General features: G+C 54.0%; 2 protein-coding genes across 4 annotated transcripts; both read right to left on the bottom strand.

Annotated features, from left to right (window-relative positions):
• Positions 1–7,855: 7,855 nt before the first annotated feature.
• On the bottom strand, positions 7,856–10,919 carry LAT (linker for activation of T cells). The gene is made up of 10 exons (XM_049787826.1): positions 10,709–10,919; positions 10,583–10,613; positions 10,478–10,500; positions 10,296–10,362; positions 10,104–10,168; positions 9,864–10,029; positions 9,710–9,798; positions 8,761–8,823; positions 8,587–8,649; positions 7,856–8,491 (listed from the first exon to the last, which is right to left on the bottom strand). Exons 1-10 carry the CDS (start codon positions 10,806–10,808, stop codon positions 8,379–8,381), a joined length of 780 nt encoding a protein of 259 aa, XP_049643783.1. The 5' UTR covers positions 10,809–10,919; the 3' UTR covers positions 7,856–8,378.
• A 550-nt stretch (positions 10,920–11,469) lies between these two features.
• SPNS1 (SPNS lysolipid transporter 1, lysophospholipid) lies at positions 11,470–19,873 on the bottom strand. 3 transcript variants are annotated; one of them, XM_049787807.1, is made up of 13 exons: positions 19,567–19,873; positions 19,281–19,476; positions 19,131–19,196; positions 16,698–16,834; positions 15,506–15,657; positions 15,359–15,425; positions 14,056–14,201; positions 13,147–13,302; positions 12,814–13,003; positions 12,462–12,527; positions 12,240–12,338; positions 11,946–12,117; positions 11,470–11,820 (listed from the first exon to the last, which is right to left on the bottom strand). In XM_049787807.1, the coding sequence occupies exons 2-13, from the start codon at positions 19,300–19,302 to the stop codon at positions 11,726–11,728; spliced, it is 1,368 nt and encodes a 455-aa protein (XP_049643764.1). In that variant the 5' UTR covers positions 19,303–19,476; positions 19,567–19,873; the 3' UTR covers positions 11,470–11,725. The 3 variants fall into 3 exon arrangements, with proteins under 3 accessions (XP_049643764.1, XP_049643762.1, XP_049643763.1); XM_049787805.1 differs by having other exon boundaries at positions 19,281–19,566; positions 19,815–19,855; XM_049787806.1 differs by having other exon boundaries at positions 19,281–19,480; positions 19,567–19,660.
• Between the last annotated feature and the right edge of the window lie 1,647 nt (positions 19,874–21,520).

Here is a 21,520-nt window from a genome sequence, read left to right as displayed (position 1 = left end):
ATGGACAAGGAAATGACCTTCTCTCCCAGAAGCTGTGGAGAGATGTGTGTGATGCCCTGGACACTCTTGTCCCCCTGCATCTAATGAGGACCCTACATTGCACCCAGACTTTGAAGGCAGTCTGAGTCCTGAGGGACTTGTGGCTACTCAGGTTTCTCATTGTTTGTTGGTTTTTTGGTTTTTGGGGGGTGACACTCAGTGGTACTCAGGGGTTACTCCTGGATGTCTGCACTCAGAAGTCGTTCCTGGCAAGTTCGGGGGACCATATGGGATACTGGGGATCAAAGTCAGTCCCGGGTCGGCAGCGTGAAAAGCAAATGCCCCATCACTGTACTATCACTCTGGTTCCCTTTTTTCGTTGTTCTGAACCCAGCCGGGAAAGAGGGTTCAGTCCAAGTGATCAATAAATAACGTCAGCTTGGGTCTGGGACCCTTGACATCTGGGTGTCTTCCTGCTCTCAGCAGCTCCAGCCAGCCCCCCTCAAACACCTAAGATGTACCCCCACTGGCCCATTCACCAGCCTCACAGAGGCTTGCTGAATCAGGGACCTGATTTCTTTCACAGATACCCAAGGGAAGGGGGTTCTCTAGACCCAATCCACAGAGGCCCAAGGTGGCGACTCAGCCCCTTTCCAAACTATGGTGAGGAGAAAGGCGCAGAGGATTGTGGGAACCCCCTCCCCGAATTATCTCTAGACAGCAGCAGCTGAGCCTCCTGGTATCTATCTGATTCCCCAAATTTCCGGTTCCCCCAAAGTCAACTCAGGATGTGGGAGGGAGGGGCAGTGAGAAGATAGAGACAGAATGAGCCTTCACAGGGAGAAAGAGAGGAGACAGGACCAAGCTTCCAGGACAGAGATGGACGCAGGGAGAGCCGTAGGAGACAGTCAGCACACAGCTGCCAGCTCAGTGCAGGAGGGCCACCCAAAAACCCCAAAACCGGGGCAGGAGGCAGAGCCCCAGTGTTTGAAGCGGAAATCAAGCCACAAGCAGGATCAGGAGAGAGGGGCCAAGTCAGGGTTTGAAGTGGGGGCTGGGGGCCGGAAACAGAGGCTTGTTTGAGCTTGAGAGGCAGGTGGGAGAGGGGGCGTTATGCCCAGGTGCAGAGGGAGCAAACTGGGACAGGAAGACACAGAAGCTTCAGGTCCCTGTTTCTCTGAGCTCTAGGGGCCCACCCAGCTCGGGAGCCTTCCTGACTGATGCTCCAGCTTAGTTACTTAAAGCCCTGTGACCCCAAGAAGATAGCTTGGCCCAGAGCCAACACTCCTGACTGAAGTCTGAGGGCTTATGCTAAAGGGGTGCATTGGGGGTGTGCTGAGGGTGTGCCCTCCCACTTGGGCACAAGATAGACTAGGAGTCCTAAGAAGATCTTGGAGCCTGGAGGGCGAGTGGCCATGGACCCTTCAGAGAGGCAGAGCCAGCCCCCCACCATTTGGTATGCTCACTGACCCCGTCAGAAATGCAGCCTCTGGCATGAAAGGAAGCTCGTGTAAAGAACTTCCTTGGGGCCAGAGAGATAGCACAGCGGTAGGGCATTTGCCTTGCATGTGGTCAACCCAGGAGGGACCTGGTTCGATTCCCGGCATCCCATATGGTCCCCTAGCCTGCCAGGGGGTGATTTCTGAGTGCAGAGTCAGGAGTCACCCCTAAACACTGCTGGGTGTGGCCCAACAACCAATCAATCAATAAAATAAAATAAAAAAAGAATTTCCCAGCTCAGTTAGAACCAACCCAAAGTTTGTGTCTTCACAGTCCCCATTCAGACAGAGTCAGACCTACAGATAGGCCCTGCATCACACATTGACACAGTGTCCAACAGACACAGTGTCACACAGTCGCATAGACAGATACTGTGTCACACACTCAGATACATGGTGTCACACAGACATACAGTGTCACACACTGAGACACACTGCCATACATTCACTGTCAGACACGCAGTTGGAAATACAACCACACACTCAGACACAGACAAACACAGTCAGATGTTTATACACACAGTCGAAGGCAGACATGCAATTACACACTCAAACACATTTCTATATAGACAGGCACACCATGTATGTTTCAGGTACAGTCACACACTGGCACAGACACATAGCTACACACTTGGGCACTGTCACCCAGTCAGACACAGTCCCACACTCTGGCTCACAATCACACAGCCCATATCAGGCACACGGCTGGTGCAGGCATGGTGGTGGGCCTGGTGAAGGTCATTGCTCCATCATCCCGTTGAGATGAGTCAGGTTCCCTTATTTGCAAATTATAGAAACCCAGTGCTGAGTGGGAAGGAAGGAAGGAAGGAAGGAAGGAAGGAAGGAAGGAAGGAAGGAAGGAAGGAAGGAAGGAAGGAACGAAGGAAGGAAGGAAGGAAGGAAGAAAGGAAGGAAGGAAGGAAGGAAGGAAGGGAGGGAGGGAGGGAGGAAGGGAGGGAGGGAGGGAGGGAGGGAGGGAGGGAGGGAGGGAGGGGAGGGAGGGAGGAGGGAAGGAGAGAGGGAGGGAGACATACAACTCAACGTCTCAGAAATAAATCCTGTTTCAGAAACAAATGGTTCCAGGACCTCAGCTCATGTTTTCAAGAACTTTTCTTTTTCTGTTGGCTTTCACCTGAGTACTACCTTCTCTTCACCTGAACCCTCCCCTTGACAGCTCCTGACTTTAATCCCAAGAGCTTTGGCAAAAATTCACATATAAAGCAGTCTGTTCTTTCTTCTTGGTTTTCTCCCTTTGCTCCACTTTTGAGCCTCCATCCCACACACAATAGGAATTTTCTATGTGACTTAAACGAAGATTTTTTTCCTTTCTAAAAAGAAGTCTTCTAGCTCATGGCCAGGAGCAGGAGACCTAATTGGACAGTGTGATTAGCCCTCAATAAGGGTGTAATAAATCCACCTCAATAGCTCCTCTACCAGCAAGATCTCTCACTTTCTTCGGGTACTTTGTTTTTTTTTTTGGTTTTTCGGGCCACACCCATTTGATGCTCAGGGGTTACTCCTGGCTAAGTGCTCAGAAATTGCCCCTGGCTTGCGGGGACCATATGGGACGCCGGGGATCGAACCCAAGTCCTGATCCTTGGCTAGAGCTTGCAAGGCAGACACCTTACCTCTAGCGCCACCTCACCGGCCCCTTTCTTCGGGTACTTTTGAGCGAGACATCCTCCTGGCCAGTGATGGGTTTGGGGATCCAGGGGTCAGAGCACATTTCAGCCTTGGACGCAGCACTTGGAGAGGGACAAGGACTCTGGGACCAGCTGCTCCCCACAGGGAGACACTGAGAGGGAAGTCAGGAACACAAGTGGAGGTTCCACAAAGCTCCTCACAGGAGCTGTTCAACTACAGGAAGTCTCTACCTTTATTCCCAGGGATGCTGTTGTGGATTAATATTGTTCCCCAAATGAGGTTTGAAGTCATATATATATATGCATATACATATATATATATATATATATATATATGTTTGCTCATGCAGTTGTGTATGTGTGTGTTGCTCATGGATTACTCCTGGCTTTGTGCTCAGGAATCACTTTTGGCAATGCTCAGGAGACCATATGGGATGCCTGGAACCAAACCTGAGTTGGCTGTGTGCAAGGCAAATGCCCTTCCCTGCTGTACTATCACTCCAGGCCCTAAATCCAATATCTTTTTTTGTTTTGTTTGTTTTGTTTTTGGGTCACACCTGGCAGCACTCAGGGGTTACTCCTGGCTCTGCGCTTAGAAGTCACTCCTGGCAGGCTTGGGAGATCGTATGGGATGCCAGGAATTGAACCACTTTCCATTCTGGGTTGGCACATGTCCTACCGCTGTGCTATCTCTCCGGCCCCTGTTTGTTTTTTGATTTTGGGTCCATACCTGGCGGTGCTCAGGGGCTCAAGGGACCATATGGGATGCCGGAATTCGAACCATCGTCCGTCCAGGATCGGCCACATGCAAGGCAAACGCCCTACTGCTGTGCTATCTCTCCAGCCCAATATCTTTAAACCCAGAAATCTAGTGGCTGAGATAGGAGTGACCCCATGGTCTCATCCAAACTCAGGGGCTCCTACATCAAATACTCTTCCCAGTGGCTCTTGTGTCCCACAGCTTTAAGTCCTAAAGCAGAGGACAGGAAACCCAGGACGGGTCCCTGGGGAAGTGTGAATGGATACACATCTGGGGCCAGTGAGGATGAAGGATGAGGGAAAGGTGAGTCTGGAAGTTTCTCATCTTGTGTCACCTCCAAGCCAGAGTGACCTGGACATGGCTGGATCTTCGGCTATGACGAGCTGTTAGCCATCTTTATTTGTCACAGTTCACTTTAGGGGGTACAGAGCTCCTGGAGGACTCCAGGTACAGTCAGGCAGGTGTCCAGTAGGGCCCCGCAAGAGATCAGCATCCCAGATGCCCAGTTTTGGGAAGAATTTCATTGGCTGGGGCTGGGTCATGTACCCTCTTTCGAACAATTGGGCGGTGTCTTTGGGCTTGAGGCTGGAGAAATGATGATGCTGGCCAGGCAGAAGCGTGAAGGAGACAGGCGAAAAGCCATAGCATTTCGAACAGCCTGACATTGAATATTATTCTGGAGAGGCAAAAGTGATCGATCATTGTGTAAAGGCCTCTCAGACCTCTGATTCATGTCCTTCTGCGGCGGGGATCAGAGAAGGCAGTTTCCCCAAATTCCCATCACAAAAAACCATTATTATACCTCAGCATCTTAAATATGGGCAGCGAAAATTTTGACGACTGGAAAGTTTCTGAAGGCATGAAGTCCAAAAATCTAAAAGACCTGTCCCGGATCCGTCCAAGGTGCTTCTGCCAGCACTCAGGTTCCAGAACTGACACATTCTGACTCCACACACATCCCCACTTCCCTTTCCATATCTATAATCCTATTCAAGACCTGTTGTCTGCTGCTGCTGGGTCCCACATGTGAGAGACCATATGTTGATCCCTCTCCTGACCTCAACTTAGTGAGACCTGCTACTTTTGACGGTGGCCATACCCAGGGGTCTCTATTGCCTGTGCACTGAAGATACTTCTGGAGGGCTCAAGGGACCAAATGGGATGCCGAGTATTGAACCAGATCTGCTGCCTAAAAAGGCAAGTGCTCTCCCCTCTGCATTATTGCTCCTGCCCCAATACCTACTACTTCTTGCCACTCTCCAGAGTGTCCAACGAGTCTGAAAAAGACTCTCCAAGCATCATAGAGGCCCTTTCTTCCCACAGACATAAAGGGCATATTCTTTCTGATACCAGTTTCATTGCACAGAGATTCCCCTCCACCCGCCCTGTGCGGGAATACCTCTCTGGCCTTGTACGGGAGACCTGAATGGCCTGATTCAACAACTGGAGGCAGCAATGTCGTGTCCCTTGCTTACCTGCCCGAGATGCAATAACGGAAGTGGCTCAGGGAATAAATGTCCCACAATAATCCACCAAAAACCTGGGTTTCGGGCCCAGAGAGATAGCACAGCAGTGTTTGCCTTGCAAGCAGCCAATCCAGGACCAAAGGTGGTTGGTTCGAATCCCGGTGTCCCATATGGTCCCCCGTGCCTGCCAGGAGCTATTTCTGAGCAGACAGCCAGGAGTAACCCCTGAGCACCACCGGGTGTGGCCAAGAAACAAAAACCTGGGTTTCCAGAACTCCCTCTGTCTCTCTGCCATGGCCAATTGCCACTGCAAACCTTTGATTCTGCCTTCCATAAACCCCATCTGAGCACACCTGCCATCTTTCTCCCCAATGCACCTTACCATACCTAGTTTTCAAGACCTTTGCAGTGCCAAAGGCTACCTCCCAACCCCCACCCCGGCTGGCACAGAGGCCAAGCATGTCTCAGCCTCCTGCTCACCATCTGCTAGTCCCTTTCTTCCCCACTCTCACCCCAACCCTGGCCACCACCACTTACAAAATCATCTCATTCACATACTCCAAGCAATCATATATGGGCCAGAGCCATAGTACAGCAAGTGGGCATTTGCCTTGCATGTGACCAACCTGGTTTGATCCCTGGCACCACAAATGGTCCTCTGAGCCCCACTAGAAGTGATCCTTGAACACAGAACTGGGAGTAAACCCTGAAGGTTGCACAGAGGGCTGAAATACAAGCCATATATACATGAGGCCTAAATTCAATCCCCAGCACTTCAGGGTCCCCCAAGTACCCCTGGTTCCATCCTGATGGCAGCAGCACCATTGAGAGCTTTTTATTCCTTCCCCAAAGAATCAATTGCATACTTGTGTCCCTGCTAAAGAGCAGACTGGCCTCTTTGGGCATCCCGGCCCTTCACCTGTTGCCTACGTGCCACTCTTCTTCCTGCTTTGTCCCGACACCCCCACAAACATGCCGTCCAGGAAGGCACACAGCTCTGCTGTGTTCCACATTTGATACTTTATGGAAATAAAACTCGTTCTGTCACACATTCCTCAATTGGGCCTCCCAGGCCATCTCACACACTGTCTGCTACTTCCCTGAAGTTGCTAAATTGTATTCCAAGGTGTCACAGGAACAGTCCTGGCTCTTAAAGTGCTATCTATCCCTTAGCACAGGAACAAAGGGATCGCTGCCCACTTCTGGACTCACCTATGGCCCCTTTGTTGTGTAGCCTGTTCGGGCTCTCCCTGTTACCTTCCGCCACTCTCCCTTTTGAGAGACCTGGAGTTGGACCCAGACCCGGAGCTGGGGAGGGTGACTGGGATGGTGATCAGAGGACGAGTCATCGAGTTAATCCCCAATGAGGCCCCAAACTGCCTCAAGAGGCCTTCGGGTAAACCCCTTCTTTGCGAGCTGTCACCTCAAAGTGGCTACAAAACACACAGACATGGGGGACAGAGCAGTGACCAGTAAGTGGCCATCGTGAGCTGCAGTCAGGCCATGGGGATGTATGTAAGAGAAATCACTGCCCAGTCTAATCAGGTGAAAAACAATCTCTAGGGTACCTGAGGGGCCCTGCTTCTGGGGTAAGTGGACCCCAAGGTCACTGGCACAAACGAGGCTGGTCCTGCCTATTGATGGGCAACTCCACAGGGAGGTTACTCAGGGGCAGGCTCACCAAGCAGGGGCCCAGGGCTGAGAGAACAGAGAACCCCCAGATGCAGGGCAAGGGACCCCCAAGGGAGCTGAAAGAGCTTCCCTTTCCTGACACTTGTAGCCCAAACCAGGCCAGTGACATTGACAATGAGTGGGGTACCATGCGTATGCAAAGGGCTCCCAAGACAGGGTACTCAGAACTCCAGCAGCTTTTAAGTTGTTTTGTTGATGGTGAGGTCCTTTCTTTCCAGAGACGGAGAAATCAGAGCCCAGAAGAGGGCTTTGTGGGGGTGTGCAATCTTCAGGCACCACATGGCCCCAAGCAGAACCAAGCATGGCCCAAACCCAACAAATCAAAATCCAAGAAGAAACTAAGGACTAGCACCCGCATCCTGTATCCCTGTGCGCCTCTTGCCTAGTGAGATGGTCAGAACACCTGGAGCATCAGCTTGGGCACACTCAAAAGGCAACCTGTTCTAGACACACAAACACACACACAGTCTTTCAGAAACACTCTGTGGGGACAGGGACCCACAGACACACATATACATAGGCACACACACTCATTCACACACTCATACATTCATTGGGGGGGGTGTTGGGGCCACACCCGGTTTACTCTTGGCTTTGCACTTAGAAATCACTCCTGGGGCCAGAGAGATTGAAGGTAAGGCATTTGCCTTTCATGCAGGATGGTGGTTCAAATCCCAAAATCCCATATGGTCCCCTGTGCCTGCCAGGGGCCATTTCTGAGCATAGAGCTAGGAGTAACCCCTGAGCATTGCCAGGTGTGACCCAAAAAACAAAAAAACAACAACAAAAAATCACTCCTGACAGGCTTGGGTGACTATATGGGATGCCAGAGATCAAACCCAGGTTGGCCACATGCCAGGCAAATGCCCTTACCTGCTATGCTATCGCTCCAGCCCACACTCACACATTCATATGAGTGTTCTCACAGATACACACTAATTCATATATTCACCCACACTCATCAACAGACACAGACACAAAGAACTCACTCTAGCTCTAGCCTATGATAGGAGCCAAAGCACATACAAACCACACCAGCCTTTATTCCACCCCAGAGCAGGGCTGGGCCTGGGCAGTTCCTTCTCAGGCTGTGTCAGAAGGTGCAGTGTTGGGGGTACATGAGTGGGACCCCAAAGTGACAATAAGTTAGGGGGTAATTCTCAGGCTGCTGTCAGGAGCCAAAGCAGGGGCCTCCGGGTCCTGCCACATCGGCAGAGGGCCAGAGGGGCCCCAAGTCTGAGGAGCTGGGGTCCCTGAGTCAGAGGGCTTGGTGGTGGGTTGACTCCAGAGTCGCTAGGCCCAGGGCTGAGGGCAGAGGGGTGTGGCCTCTCACCAGCCCTCAGCTGAGCTGCAGGTTCTCATAGTCATAATCCGAAGGGCCTTCCTCTTCCTCCTCCTCCTCCTCCTCGTCCTCCTCGTCTTCTACCTTTGCCTCGTGGAAACTGGGGGTGGCTGAGAGGAGAGTGAGTGTTGGTCTGCAGCTCATTTACCTCCTGCAGGTGCTGAAACCCCCACCCCACCCCACCCCCCGCAACATATATACGCACCAGGTTCAGTGCTTGGGGCTGGATGCAACTCCTGGGACACGTTCACGTACTCCTGGCTCCCATCTGTGGGGACATGGCAGGGGAGATGGCCACACTACAAGGAGGGCAGGCCCAGGCCCAAAGGAGACATGACTTTCCCCAGCAGGTGGGTTAGAGGGCCCACCAGCCACTCACCCAGAGAAGCGTCCGCACTCTCCCCGCTGTCTGGAACATTCACATAATCATCCCCTGACTCCACTGCAGGGAGACCACAAGCACAGCAGTCAGCCCTTGCCCATGCATCATCACAGTGCCAGCTGCTGCTGCCCCCGGGATCTGAGCCAACTGCTGGGCTGGGACGCCAGCTGTGGTGATGGAGAAAAGGAGGCAGTGCAGCCTAGCGAAGGAGACTTGGGGAAGGAGCTGGAAAACAGCGGAAAGCGAAGGCCTCTGCTCCCAGGATGGAGGGAGCTTGAACACTGCCTCTCTTGTTCTGGGACACCCCTCACTCCTTCCAGTTCTCCACAATGATGTGGGAAGGCAGGACTGGGCCTCGGTTTCCTCATCTGTGAACTCCAATGTGGCACAGGGCATGTTAATCCCCCATCCAATCGGACACCTGAGGCACACGCAGGAAGGAACCTAAACCCAGAGGTGCACTCCCTTTTCACAGGGCCTGGCACTGGCTGCCGGTCACACAGCGGCCAACATGTGGCTGAGCAAAAGATGAAGCTGAGAAGTAGCAGAACCTAGATGGAGCCTGGGAGCAGCGGAGGGCTGGGCACTGAGGTGCTCTGAGGAAGGGGCCCAGGCCACGGGAGAAGCCACTTGCAGGAAGTGGGGAGGCCAGAAAAGCCCCCAAGCCTTTACAAAGAGTCTGTCATGGACAACTCTGAGGTGGAGACATGAGAGCCTGAGGAGTGACACAGAATGACAGCAAGAGCCTCAGAGACCAGGAGAGGGGCTAATGAGAAGTGAGGGCTGAAGCACAGTTAGGAAACCTGCAGATGGAGTCAAACAGAGAGGAGAAAAGGGGGGCACAGCAAAGCAGGGGACAGCCAGGACTGGCTGCAGGGGTGAGGATGGGGCCCAGTCTCAGTGCAGGAGCTGGAAGGGCCACCCAGCAACCCTGAAGTACACTCACTCGAGAAGGCGCTGTCGCGGAGGCCAGGCTTGCTGGGTGCAGGCTGGGCCACAGTGCCTGAGGCTGGGACATCGTCAGGAAGCACCATCCTGAGAGGGTGGAGGGGTGAGCGTGGCCCCCACCACTGCCCCACCCTGCCCGCCTGTGCACTCACAAGTAGCCCCCATTGTTGTCCTCCTCCTCATCTTCATCCCTGACCTCAATGGAGCATCCTGGGGTCATGACAGGGGGGTCAGCCAGTAAGTCAGGCCCTGCCCCTCCCCCAGCCCAGTCCTCGGGTTCCCACGGATTCTCGTTCTCATAGCTGGGCACACTGTCGGCTACAGAGAGAGCAAGAGAGAAACTGAGTCAGCTCGGGCAGGTCCAGCCGCACCCTCACCTGTTCCATGCTTACCCCCATCGGAGTCCTGCAGGGAAGATGGTGCTTCGTGGGAGCCCCCAAGGAGCTGTAGGGGTCCCCTGGGGTCAAAGGTCAGATGTCAGATCTGGGACAGGGGCTTTGGGGCAAGAGGGGTGGCAACAGGGAACCAAGAAAGGGAACAGGGGAGAGTGAGATTTGGATATACAGAAATCCAGGGTTACTCACAGGTCCAGATGGCTCGGGACAGCCACAGGCGGATGGGGAATGGCTGGTGGGCAGGGAACGAATATGGCTGTGGGCACATAAGAGACTAAGACCCGATACTCCCTCTCTAGAAGCAGGGGGCATGCCTGGGCTGGGACTGAGGGCACCCATCTCGCCCGGTCTGGGGCCCTCGGTGCACTCACGAGGTGGCTTCATCACCAGGCTCCTGGTCAAAATGGCAGAGACACAAGCTGGGGTCACAGGCTGGGAGAGACCCGGCCTGCAGCCCCCCAGTTCAGCAGACTTACCGCTCGTCGTAGGGCCTGTCATCGCAGGAGCCTGGGAAGACAGAGCCGGTGAGGGAGATAGGATACAAAACGAGTCAGGGCTGGGCACTCTCCCCACACCCTGGACACACTACCCCTTCAACTCACTTTGGAGGTCTCGGCAGCGCAGGCACAGGGCCAGCAGCACAGCTAGCAATGGCAGCAACACGAGACCCAGCTCGTAGGACCCAGGCACAGCTGTGTCCATCTGCAGGGTCCTGCCCAGGCCGCCTGTCCACTGCACCCCTCGAGCCTGGAGCTGCTGCAGGGGTGCTGGCACCTAGCGGGACCCTTCCCGAGGGGTTCCCCTCTCTGGCTATGTCTACAGGGATCAGGGCAGACAAGGCCTGGACTGGAATCCAGGGCACCAGCTTCCTTGCATCGATCCTTCACCCAGCCCTGCCTGCCTCTGGGCGCCCGCCTGCCGCGGCAGGAAACTGTGGTGGGGCCGGTGAGAGCCGGAAATCATCGGGCTCCTCAGGCGGCTGCACCCGCCCCTTCCCACCCCCACAGAGCTAGGGGAGGTGCAAGGAGAGTTGGGGGGCAGCCAGGAGGACTCATCAGACCTCCAGGGGCTATGGTCTCTCGGGCTTAGACAGTCTCTGCCAGCAGGTGACCTCAGGGCCACCACATGGGGGCCTGGAGGTGCAGGAGGGAGGTGGATCTGGGAGCTCCGAGGGGCCTCAGGCAGTGCCCCCGCCCCACACTCACTTTGGCCTAAGAAGGGCAGGCCCCAGGGAGCATGAATGTGAGTCATGGTCACACCGAGCCGGCTCACTCGCTTGGTCACTCCCCAGTGGGCGGCAGGGTTTGCCTGTGCCCTGTCCACAGGTAACATGTCACACGCGCCCAAAGACTCACGCAGGCACTGAAGGTCCGACTACAAATTTATTCCCTTACAAATAGCACCGAACCCCCGCACATCCTAAACGAGGTACCTTTCCCAGATGCCCCCCAGCCTCCTGCTGCTCCCTGCACAGTCCATGTAGTGTCTGGGGGCCGAATCATGGCCATAGCCTCCTCAAAGCTGGGCCAGGCTGGGGCAGGGGCTGGGGCTGTGGGCCTGGTCCCCACGCCTGCAGGAGCATCCAGGCAGCTGTGCTGAGTGAGCAGGCAGCAGTAGCCTCAGATGAGGACGCTAGACACAGGGACCCGGGTGGAGCGGCCACGCTGGGGCACCACGATCCGGTCATCAGCAGATCCGGCCTCATGATACAGACCTGACAGGAGAAAGGAGAAGGTCAGAGCTAGGGGAGGATAGACAGACACACAGTAGGAGACAAGATGGCATTGAATGGGGCAAGGACAGGTTGGACAGATCCAGGGTGGCTAGTATGCCACAGACCCTGCATGTGGAGCTGGGCACGCCGCCGGTCAGCCTCGATCACCAAAGCAGTGCCCAGGAAGGCAGCACCTCCGAGAGCCCCAACAAAGGCGCAGAGCATGAGTGAGAACTGCAGTGCCCGGAATTCGGACAGGAAGGAGGGAGGCCAATTCCGGCGCAGGCGGTCGGAGATCTGCAGGGGAGGACATGGCAGGAGAAAGTTGGGGGGGGGGTCTCACTCCAGAGCCCTAGATAGTGGGTATGGAACTGGGCACTCATGCCTAGCCAGTCCCACGCAGACCAGCCAATGCTCACCAGGCCCATGAGGTAGGGGCTCCCAGCATCCCCCAGCAGATGTGACAGCAAGATCTGGAAAGCCTCAGCTGTGGAGCGGCGTGTGGGGATCACCACATACTGGGGAGAGGGGGTACACAGCATTGAGGCTGAGGCAGAAAACCCCAGCCCAAAGGGGCATGAGGGGACAGGCTAAACTGTGTGGGGGCGGGGGACTGAGTCAGCAGGAAGTGCCCTGCTCACCAGCAGAATGTCCGCCACGATGGCCCAGTTCATGGACAGCAGTGTCTCCCCGATGAAGATGAAGATCTGGGGCCGTGGGAGAGTGGGACACCTGAGTGTCAGGCACCTCCCAGGCCTGGCCTCCCCACAAAATCGTGCCATCCTCCCACACACCTGAGCCAGGTATAGCTGTGATCCTGGCTTACACACTTTATGGAGCTCAGACAAGTCAAGTCACCAGACCAATGTCACACAGCTCGAGAGAGGGTCAGAGCTGAGATCTACAATAAGGGAACCTCACCTCCGAGTCAGCTCTCTCCCTTCTAGGGGCTGGACCCTGTCCTGTCCCGCACTCCACCTCTCGGCTACTCACATAGGTGGCCACGATGCTTCCACGAGCACAGGCGAGGGCCAGAAAGAGGAAGGGCGCAGAGCCCAGGAGTCCGGCGGCACACACGAGGGGATCGGCCCGGGGGTTGGAGCGGCGAAGGCGGTGGCTGACCTCCACACCAAGGCCCACTCCAAGGACTCCCGTCAGGCAGGTGATGAGCCCAAAGATGAGACTGGGGGATAAGGCAAGTTGGAGGCTGGCAGACCCCTCCCAGTACCCTCCTGGGTAAACCATCCCAGTTTCAAGAGAAAGTGCAGTCGGGTCACATCCCATCTTTCCCCCTCGCTGGGTGCCAGCCATATCCCCATAGGGCACCTGTCAGAGGAGGAGCAGGAGTCTCCAGGAAGGCAGGGGGGTGTTTCCCCCAAGACCACACGGGCACGCAGCAAGAATGCAGGTGCCCACAGAGCCAGGGAACCCGTGACGAAGGCCACTGCCGTGAAGCCCAACGAGGACAGGATGAAACTGGGGCTGCGGAGGAAAGGAAATGGGGCTCCAGGAGTGCTGAGGCCAGGGCTCCACTCCCAGTTAATGGAACTCAGTCTATGAAGCATCTGGGCCTGTAATTCTTCCAAAGGCCACAGGAGGGCAGTGGTGGCTGGAGGGAGGGAAGGGAGGAGAAGGAGAGGAAAAGAGGGGAGGGGAGGGGAAAGGAGGAAGGGGCCCAGCAGGTGAGGAGGATCAAAGGTTATCACACTTCAATCTCCCACTCGCTGTCAGGACCTCTGTGTGGGCCCTAGACATAAAACTTTTTTTTTTTCTTTTGGGCCACACCTGGCAGTGTTCAGGGTTTATTCCTGACACTGCTTGGGGGACCATAGGAGATGCAAGGAACTGAACCTGGATGGGCCACATGCAAGGCAAAGACCCTACCCACTGTACTATCACTCTGGTTCCAAAACCTTTTATTTTGCTTTTTGGGCCACACCCGGTTTTGCTCAGTGGTTACTCCTGGCTCTGCACTCAGAAATAGCTCCTGGCAGGCTCAGGGGACCATATGGGATGCTGGGAACTGAACCTGGGTCCGTCCCAAGTCAGCTGCATACATGGCCCTACAGATAGCTATGCTATCTCCCTGGCCCCCAAAACTATTTTTTATATTAAATAATCAATAAATACTGAGGATGACCATGATGATGGTAACAAAATCAAGTAAGATAGTTTTAAAAGACAATTGACAGAGGAAATGGGAGGGACGACTGACTAGGAAAGTGCCAGACTTACTTCCTGGACAGAGCCCTGAGATCTGCCCACCAGGATGTGGGATTCAGGGGTGGAGAGTCTGAATGTCGCTCCACGGCACCCCGGGGTGGCTCCCGCACCACCAGGAACAGCAGCAGAACTGCCACCACGCCCAGTCCTGGGGTCACCTGGGAAAAGAGCAACATCAGGTCAGAGCAGGCAGGGAGAAAGGAGGCTAGAAGGTCAGCAGGAGCCCTGGCATACCTGGGGGGGGGCACTGATGGCTTGCCAGGGGCCTCCAGCTTCTAAAAGTCGAGCTGCTCCTTAGGGAACCATGCTCAGTTTTTCTTTGAAAAACCATTTACCCAACTTTTTCCTACTGATGCTCATTTGGGCCTTGTGACCCAGGCTTGACCACAGCCTGAGGGAACCTGTTCATCTAACTGACACCATCAAGGATCCTGCCCTCAGCTTTCTAAGGTTTCTAAGTGAGGAAACAAACCATCGGAGGCATCCACACGCTCAAGAAGGAAGTGCACAGAGGAAAGCAGACCTTAGAAAAGGATGAGACAATTCCCAAGCAACAGTAGGCATCCTGGACTCAGCTGTCCCTACATTCCCCAGGGAACTTGCCACTAAGAGTCAGCCAGTCCCATGCTGGCCTACAGTGTGTTTTACCACAAGTTCTGTCACCTGCACCAGTTCTGTCGAGCACATGATTTCCAGCACCGCCCCAGAATGTGTGTATATCTGTATATGGTTGTGTGTCTATGTGTCTATATGCATGTGTGTATGTGTGACTATGTGTCAATCTGTGCATTTGTTTATATGTATTAGTGTCTCTTTTTTTTTATTTGTTTTTTTGGCTTTTTGGTTTTTGGGCCACACCCGGAGGTACTCAGGGGTTACTCCTGGCTGTCTGCTCAGAAATAGCTCCTGGCAGGCACGGGTGACCATCTGGGACACTGGGATTCGAACCAACCACCTTTGGTCCTGGATCGGCTGCTTGCAAGGCAAACGCCGCTGTGCTATCTCTCCGGGCCCAGTGTCTCTTTGTATCTCTGCATGTGTGATGTGTCTGTATGCATATATCTTCATATACGCCTATGAATCTATGTATGTCTCTGTATATGTCTATGTAAGTGTGTCTATGTGTCTGACACATATGTATATGTGTCTGTGTCTCTGCACATGTGTCTATGTGCGTCTGTGAGTCTATGTATGTGGTCTGTGTGTCGATGTATATATGTCTGTGTATATGAGTATATGAATGCTTATGTGAGTGTAGGAGGGCAAGAGGGGGTTGGTAAGGATGTCTTTGACAGCCCCGGACATAGCCACTCACCCTCAGAGCCCAGTGCCAGTCACCAGCCACATCCTTTACTTTGGAGCCTGCAATATATCCCAGGCCACTGGAGGAAGAGAGGGGTGAGAAGGAAAGCGGTCAGTAGAACCCCACAGCAGGCCCCCTGAGCACCCCAGGCCCACTCACCTGCCCACTGGGATGGCAAAATAGAAGACACTGAGCATCCGGCTTCGCTGGTCAGCCACAAAGAGGTCAGCGATGAGGGTGGGGGCGATGGTGGAGTAACTGGCCTCCCCGACCCCCACCAGGCCCCGGGTCACGAGCAGCAGCCAGAACCGCTGAGGAACAAGACAGGGACATGGTGGTGCCTGCCCTGCGGCAGCCTCCTGCCTCCCACGGCGGGCAAGCAGCAGCTATGGCGAGGGCCCAGAAGCCTAGGCTTGGCAGAAAGACAGACCTGAGTGTGGATGCTGGCTCCTACTTACTAGCTGGGACTTTGGGAAAGCAACTTAACTCTCTGAGCCTCAGTTTCCTCATCTGCAAAAGGGGGATAATAACAACTTGTTCACTAGCTCTTGCTAGAAGTGGGAAGTAAAAGGGCTGCTTGTTACCATATACCCAGAGGGACAGCTTCAGTCTCAATTTCCCTCCTGCCCCCACTCCTAGGGAGACTCAGAATATTGTTGCTAAGGGGGGGTGGGGGGGAACCTGTCTGCTAAAGACACCTGAGGTTAAGCCCTGAGTACAATCTATCAAGGACAGGATGCCTGTCTAGCAAAGGTCAGGGATTGGGGCCCAGGAGTGAGATGCCAGAGATTCCAAAAGGACACGTAAGCATGAGCCGAGGAAGTAAGAGGAAAGGCAGAGAGAAGTTCCCAGAAATATGAAGAGACTTTCCAGAAGGAAGAAGTGGGTCACCTGAGCCAGAGGCCCCCAGGGGTCCAAGTGAGAACAGGCCCCAGGAAGCGCCACTGCATTTAGCAACCAAGCAGTTACTGTTGACTTTGGCAATGAACAGCAGGGGCAAGTCAGCTGGTGGGACTCAAGGAGAAAGCAGGAATAGAGGAAGTGTGGGCACAAGGGTGGTTGCTCCCGGCTGCTCCTTTACCCAGACTAGTCCAGGAGTGTGTGAAGATGCAAAGAGAAAGAAACCCATGATCAGGGGGCAAAAGATGATGCAGAGATAGTTCCAGAAGTCTTCGGGAAAACGTGGGCTGGGCAGATGACCTCAAGCAAACATGGCAATGGGGAGGAGGAACTGGACCTAGGGAACCAATTTGCCTTCCTAGGGCCCCATTCGTGTAGCTAAGATGCATAGAAAAGAACAGAAGAGGGGTGGGGGGTGGGTGCAGAGTGCTAAATCAGCTTGAGCCCTCACCTCTCTAGGGATGAATGATGACCCCAGGGTCACCAGTGACCAGAAGGCAATGCCCCCGCACATGAGATACTTCCGATTGTATCTGTCCCCCAAGTAGCCAAACACAGGAGCCAACACCATGTAGCTGGAGATAAACACTAGGAGGAAACAGAAAGTCACAGTCCGGCCCTCAGCTTCCAGCCCATCTTCTATCCCTTCCCAACTTTCCCCCAAGGGCAGATGAGAATTGACTCTTCTCTCCCCCACCAGCCAAGAACTCCACCCAAACTCCCCATGGCCATATATGCTGTCTAATAAAGGTCTCATTTCAACCAAAGCCTACATGTCAATCTCAATATCCTCTGAGGTGACAAGTCCCTGTTGTTCCCTCCATCTTCCCTGAGTATCAAAGAACTCAGCTCAGCTATCTTCCCAAGCACCACACCCCCAGCCTGCCCACTTCCCAGACTTTCTCATAACACTTTCCTGCAGAAAATGGTCTCTTCTCTTTCCTAGTGGAGTTTCTCAAGGTTGATGCTCCCTCCCACATAGCAGAATTTCAGTGTGGGCATTAACTGGGTTTTTTTTGGGTCACACCCTGCAGAACTTAGGGGTCACTCCTGGCTCTGTGTTCAGAAATTGCTCCAAGGGAAAAAAATAAAGGGAGGGGCCAGAGCGGTGATGCAAGCATTAAGGTGTCTGCCTTGCATGTGCTAGCCTAGGACCAACTGGTTCAATTCCCCAGTGTCCCATATGGTTTCCCAAACCAGGAGCGATTTCTGAGCACATAGCCAGCAGTAACCACTGAGCATCAATGGGTGTCCCCCCTCCAAAAAAAAAAAAAAAAGAGAAATCGCTCCAGGCAGGCTCAGGGACCATATGGGATGCAGGGATTCAAACCTGAGTCTGTCCCAGGTTGGTCGCATGCAAGGCAAACGCCCTACCACTATGCCATTCTCCGGCCCACATTGTCACATGACTATTTTTTGTTGTGACTGTGTTTCCATCCTTAGTATTCTTTCCAGAACAAAATAGGTGCTTATCAAACAAAAGAATGACTGCCAAGCAGCTTCTTCCCTAACTCAACAACTCTTTAGTTTTGTTTAGCTTTCCTATGATTCTATTCCCTTTCCTCTTGACTTTCCTTCAAACATCTTCAAACAGCTCTTTTTCTGGCATGAAGGGGAGCAAAGAGTATTGTGAAAACCTGGTTTAAAGGTCAGTTCTGGGGGCTGGAGAAATAGCACAGCGATAGGGCGTTTGCCTTCTATGCAGCTGATCTAGTGGTGGTTTGAATGGTGGTTTGAATCCTGGCATCCCATATGGTCCCCTGAGCCTGCCAGGAGCAATATCTGAGTGCAGAGGTAGGAGTAAGCCCTGAGCACCGCTAGGTATGACCCCCACAAAAAAAATATATATATATATATATATATAAATCTGATTTGCTGTAAGATTGGCCAAGTCTACATTCTTCCCCAACATCAGCTTCTTTTTTTTTTTTTTTTTTTGGTTTTTGGGCCACACCCGGTAACGCTCAGGGGTTACTCCTGGCTATGCGCTCAGAAGTCGCTCCTGGCTTGGGGGACCATATGGGACGCCGGGGGATCGAACCGCGGTCCGTCCAAGGCTAGCGCAGGCAAGGCAGGCACCTTACCTCTTTGCGCCACCGCCCGGCCCCTCAACATCAGCTTCTTTATAAAATATAATTAATGTTTCCTCCATCTCTAGAAAATAAAAATAAAAATTCTCAAAGCCAGGGAGATGGCTCAAGGGGCTAGAGTGCATATTTTGCATGTAGGAGCCCCAGATTACATCCCCAGCATCACAAAGTCCTCCAAGTATTGCAGGTATAATCCAAAAACAAAAATTAAGGGGCCAGAGTGATAGTACAGTTGGCAGGACACTTGCCTTGACCCAGGTCCGATCCCTAACACCCCATATGGTCCCCAAGCACTGCCAGATGTGGCCCAAAAATAAAGAAGAAACAAAGCAAAAAAGGATTTTACTCTGACTTTGCCTTTCCCTAAAATAAAACTCATCTCTCCACATTCCAGACACCATTATATATTGGGCTCCTGCAGTGTTCTCAGCACCTGCCTCCTCAAATCACAGGTGCACCTAACTTCACTCCTATATATCTCTAAGGTACCCGGGGGCCCATCTCATTGGCAAAGAAATAGAGGCTGAGAGTGCTAAAAGCCTAGCTCCCATCTGCACTGTAGTGAGGAGGAAAACATCGGTTTAAATCCAGACCTCTGTTTATCATCACCCTAAACTAGCTCCATCGTCTTTAACTCTGTGCTCCTAATCAAACACTACCGCCCTAGAGCAAAGCCCGAATCTCTGCACTCTAGCTCCTTAATTATTAAGGATGCCCCAGGCCTCTGTGCCGGCTACAGTCTGGGGTGCAAAGACCAGCAGGCCTGCTGCGCGCCAGCTGAGGCCCCTACTCACCGGTGTGGATGAGGCCGGAGCTACCGTCCCCGATGTCAAAGAACTGCTCGATGTCGGTAAGGACACCTGGTGAGGACATGACTCAGGATGGGCCCCTCCAAAGCCGCCCTATCTCCGGGACCCAACCCTGCTCCCGAAGCCAGCCAGTACCGGCTACGGTGAAGCGGTCCATGTAGTTGACGAGGTTGATGTAGCACAGGACGGCCACGATGAGAGCCGAGTGGCCCGCGGATATGCCCGTGATGCGCTGCAGCCCTTCCCGATCAGGGACCTCAGGGAGCTCGGCCTTCGGGTTCCCCGGCAACCCCGGGGCGCCGGGCCCCGGTCCTTCGTCCGTGTCATCCGCCTGGCTGAGGAAGGGCGCGGAGTCGGCCCCGGCCATGGTCCCCGGGGGGACTCGCCCGCCCGCGAGCTCCGGTCCCACCGACGATCCCACCTGCGAGGGGAGGAGGCTGCAGAAAGGACGATGGACGGAGCCGGCGAGAGAGAGAGAGCGAGATGCGCCCCGAACTAGCCCCGCAGCGGAAGCCGAACCCCGCCTCGGCCGGCCTCTCGCCCCCCGGAGAACACCGGCCCGCCTGGAGCACAATCTGGGGGGACTTCGGAAGCAGGAGAGAGGTGAGGGGCGCCGGAGCACCCTCCCAAGCTGAGGCCACACACCCTTTACCCCGGGAAAGAGCCCACTACGAGCGCAGTGGCTGTCACTAGCAGCGCTCCGCCCTGGCCGCCGCCATGCTGCCGGGACGCGGTCATGTGACTGTGGGAGGGGCGGGGTCAATCTGACCACGTGACCTCGGCCTGTCGCTGTGTCCGCCCCTTCCGCTTCGCTGTCACTCCCGCCGCTGGGGTCTCCCTGCGCCGATCTGGGACCTGGAAAGGTGCCCGATGGCCAAACCGGAGCTTTCCTTCACCCTTGGCTTCCAAACGTGCAAGACTCGTTCGGTATACTTCTCGAGTCTTGTTTTTTTGGGTTTTTTGGTTTTGCTTTTGGTTTTTGGGTCCCACCCGGCAGCGCTCAGGGGTTACTCCTGGCTCTACACTCAGAAATCGCTCCTGGCAGGCTCGGGGGACCATATGGGATGTCGGGATTCGAACCAATGACCTTCTGCATGCAAGGCAAATGCCTTACGTCCATGCTATCTCTCTGACTCCACTTCATCTCCTTTCTGAATGCAATTCAGATCCACGAACAAGAGACATGCCAATAGCAAGAAAAAAAGAACATACAGAGCCCAGCTTAGTTTTAGCCCTGCTTAAACTTCGCAAGGGGCTTTCATTCGCTCTTAATATATGGGACTCAAAACTATTTACCCCAGAAGGAATCTTAAATGTTGAGGGGCCCGAGCCATACATAGTATAGCGGGTAGAGCGCTGGCATCGAACTCGGCCTACCCGGGCTCGATCCCCCGCATCCCATAAGGTTCCCCGCGCCCATCAGAAGGGGTTCCTCCTGGCTCTACGCTCAGAAATCGGTCCTGGCAGGCTCGGGGACCTTATGGGATGCCGGGATTCGAACCACCGTCCTTCTGCATGCAAGGCAAACGCCCAACCTCCTTGCTATCTCTTTGGCCCCCAGGCTTGTTCTTTTTTTTGTTTGTTTGTTTTTGTTTTTGTTTTTGGGCCACACCCAGTGGTGCTCAGGGGCTACTCCTGGCTGTCTGCTCAGAAATAGCTCCTGGCAGGCACGGGGGACCATATAGGACACCGGGATTCGAACCAACCACCTTTGGTCCTGGATCGGCTGCTTGCAAGGCAAATGTCGCTGTGCTATCTCTCCGGGCCCGCCAGGCTTGTTCTTGCATAGCTTTTCTTCCTCCCCTCCTTTCCCTTCGTTCTTTCTTGGGCTCCAAGAAGCCCAACGCTCTGTGGCAGTGCTCTCTCTCTCACACAACTAGCTGAAGGTGGTTCGCTGGGACCCCAAAAGCGGCCTCTTCAAGGATCGTGCTCAGGTCTCTTAACTGCAGGGCAGGTGCTCTGCCACTCTGAGCCATTCCGCACGGTGATCTTACATGGTTCTGGAGATGAGTCCACAGAGCTGTGAACTTGCAGAAGGTTTCGGATTCGAACAAGCACTCACAGAACACAGAACTAGGAGTAGAATCTGAACACCACTGAGTAGGGGCCACTCAAAACAAGAAACAAGGGGCTGGAGCAATGCTATAGCGAGTAGGGTACTTGTTCAGGCATCCCATTGGGTCCCCAGAGTCTTTCCAGCATTCCTGAGTGCAGAGCCAGGAGTAAACTCTGAGCACTGCCTGGTGGGTGAGTGTGTTGGAAGGGATTAACAAATCTAAGAAGCTATTATAAGTGCTGGAGATGAAACTGCATTGAACCCTCTGGCTCTTGTTTATTCTCCTCTGAGATTGCTTCCGTGCTCGGAGTAATGAATG

Source organism: Suncus etruscus, chromosome 15 (genome assembly GCF_024139225.1).
Source record: "Suncus etruscus isolate mSunEtr1 chromosome 15, mSunEtr1.pri.cur, whole genome shotgun sequence".
In the NCBI taxonomy this organism is placed as follows: domain Eukaryota; kingdom Metazoa; phylum Chordata; class Mammalia; order Eulipotyphla; family Soricidae; genus Suncus; species Suncus etruscus.
Note: the sequence above shows the minus strand (reverse complement) of the source record. Positions and strands in the feature narration are given on the sequence as shown.

Bases quoted from the DNA above. Each gene is read 5' to 3' on its own strand.
- LAT (XM_049787826.1), bottom strand. From the start codon at position 10,808: ATGGACACAGCTGTGCCTGGGTCCTACGAGCTGGGTCTCGTGTTGCTG. The intron at 10,363-10,477 runs GTGAGTGCACCG...ATGTGCCCACAG, and splicing joins CCTGGTGATGAAGCCACCTC to CCATATTCGTTCCCTGCCCA. The intron at 9,799-9,863 runs GTGAGTGCACAG...CCACCCTCTCAG, and splicing joins GACAACAATGGGGGCTACTT to GATGGTGCTTCCTGACGATG.
- SPNS1 (XM_049787805.1), bottom strand. From the start codon at position 19,512: ATGGCCGGGGCCGACTCCGCGCCCTTCCTCAGCCAGGCGGATGACACG. The intron at 13,303-14,055 runs GTAAGTCTGGCA...TTTCCTCCGCAG, and splicing joins CTCAGGGCTCTGTCCAGGAA to CCCCAGTTTCATCCTGTCCT. The intron at 13,004-13,146 runs GTGCCCTATGGG...CTTATCCCCCAG, and splicing joins TCCTGCTCCTCCTCTGACAG to TCTCATCTTTGGGCTCATCA.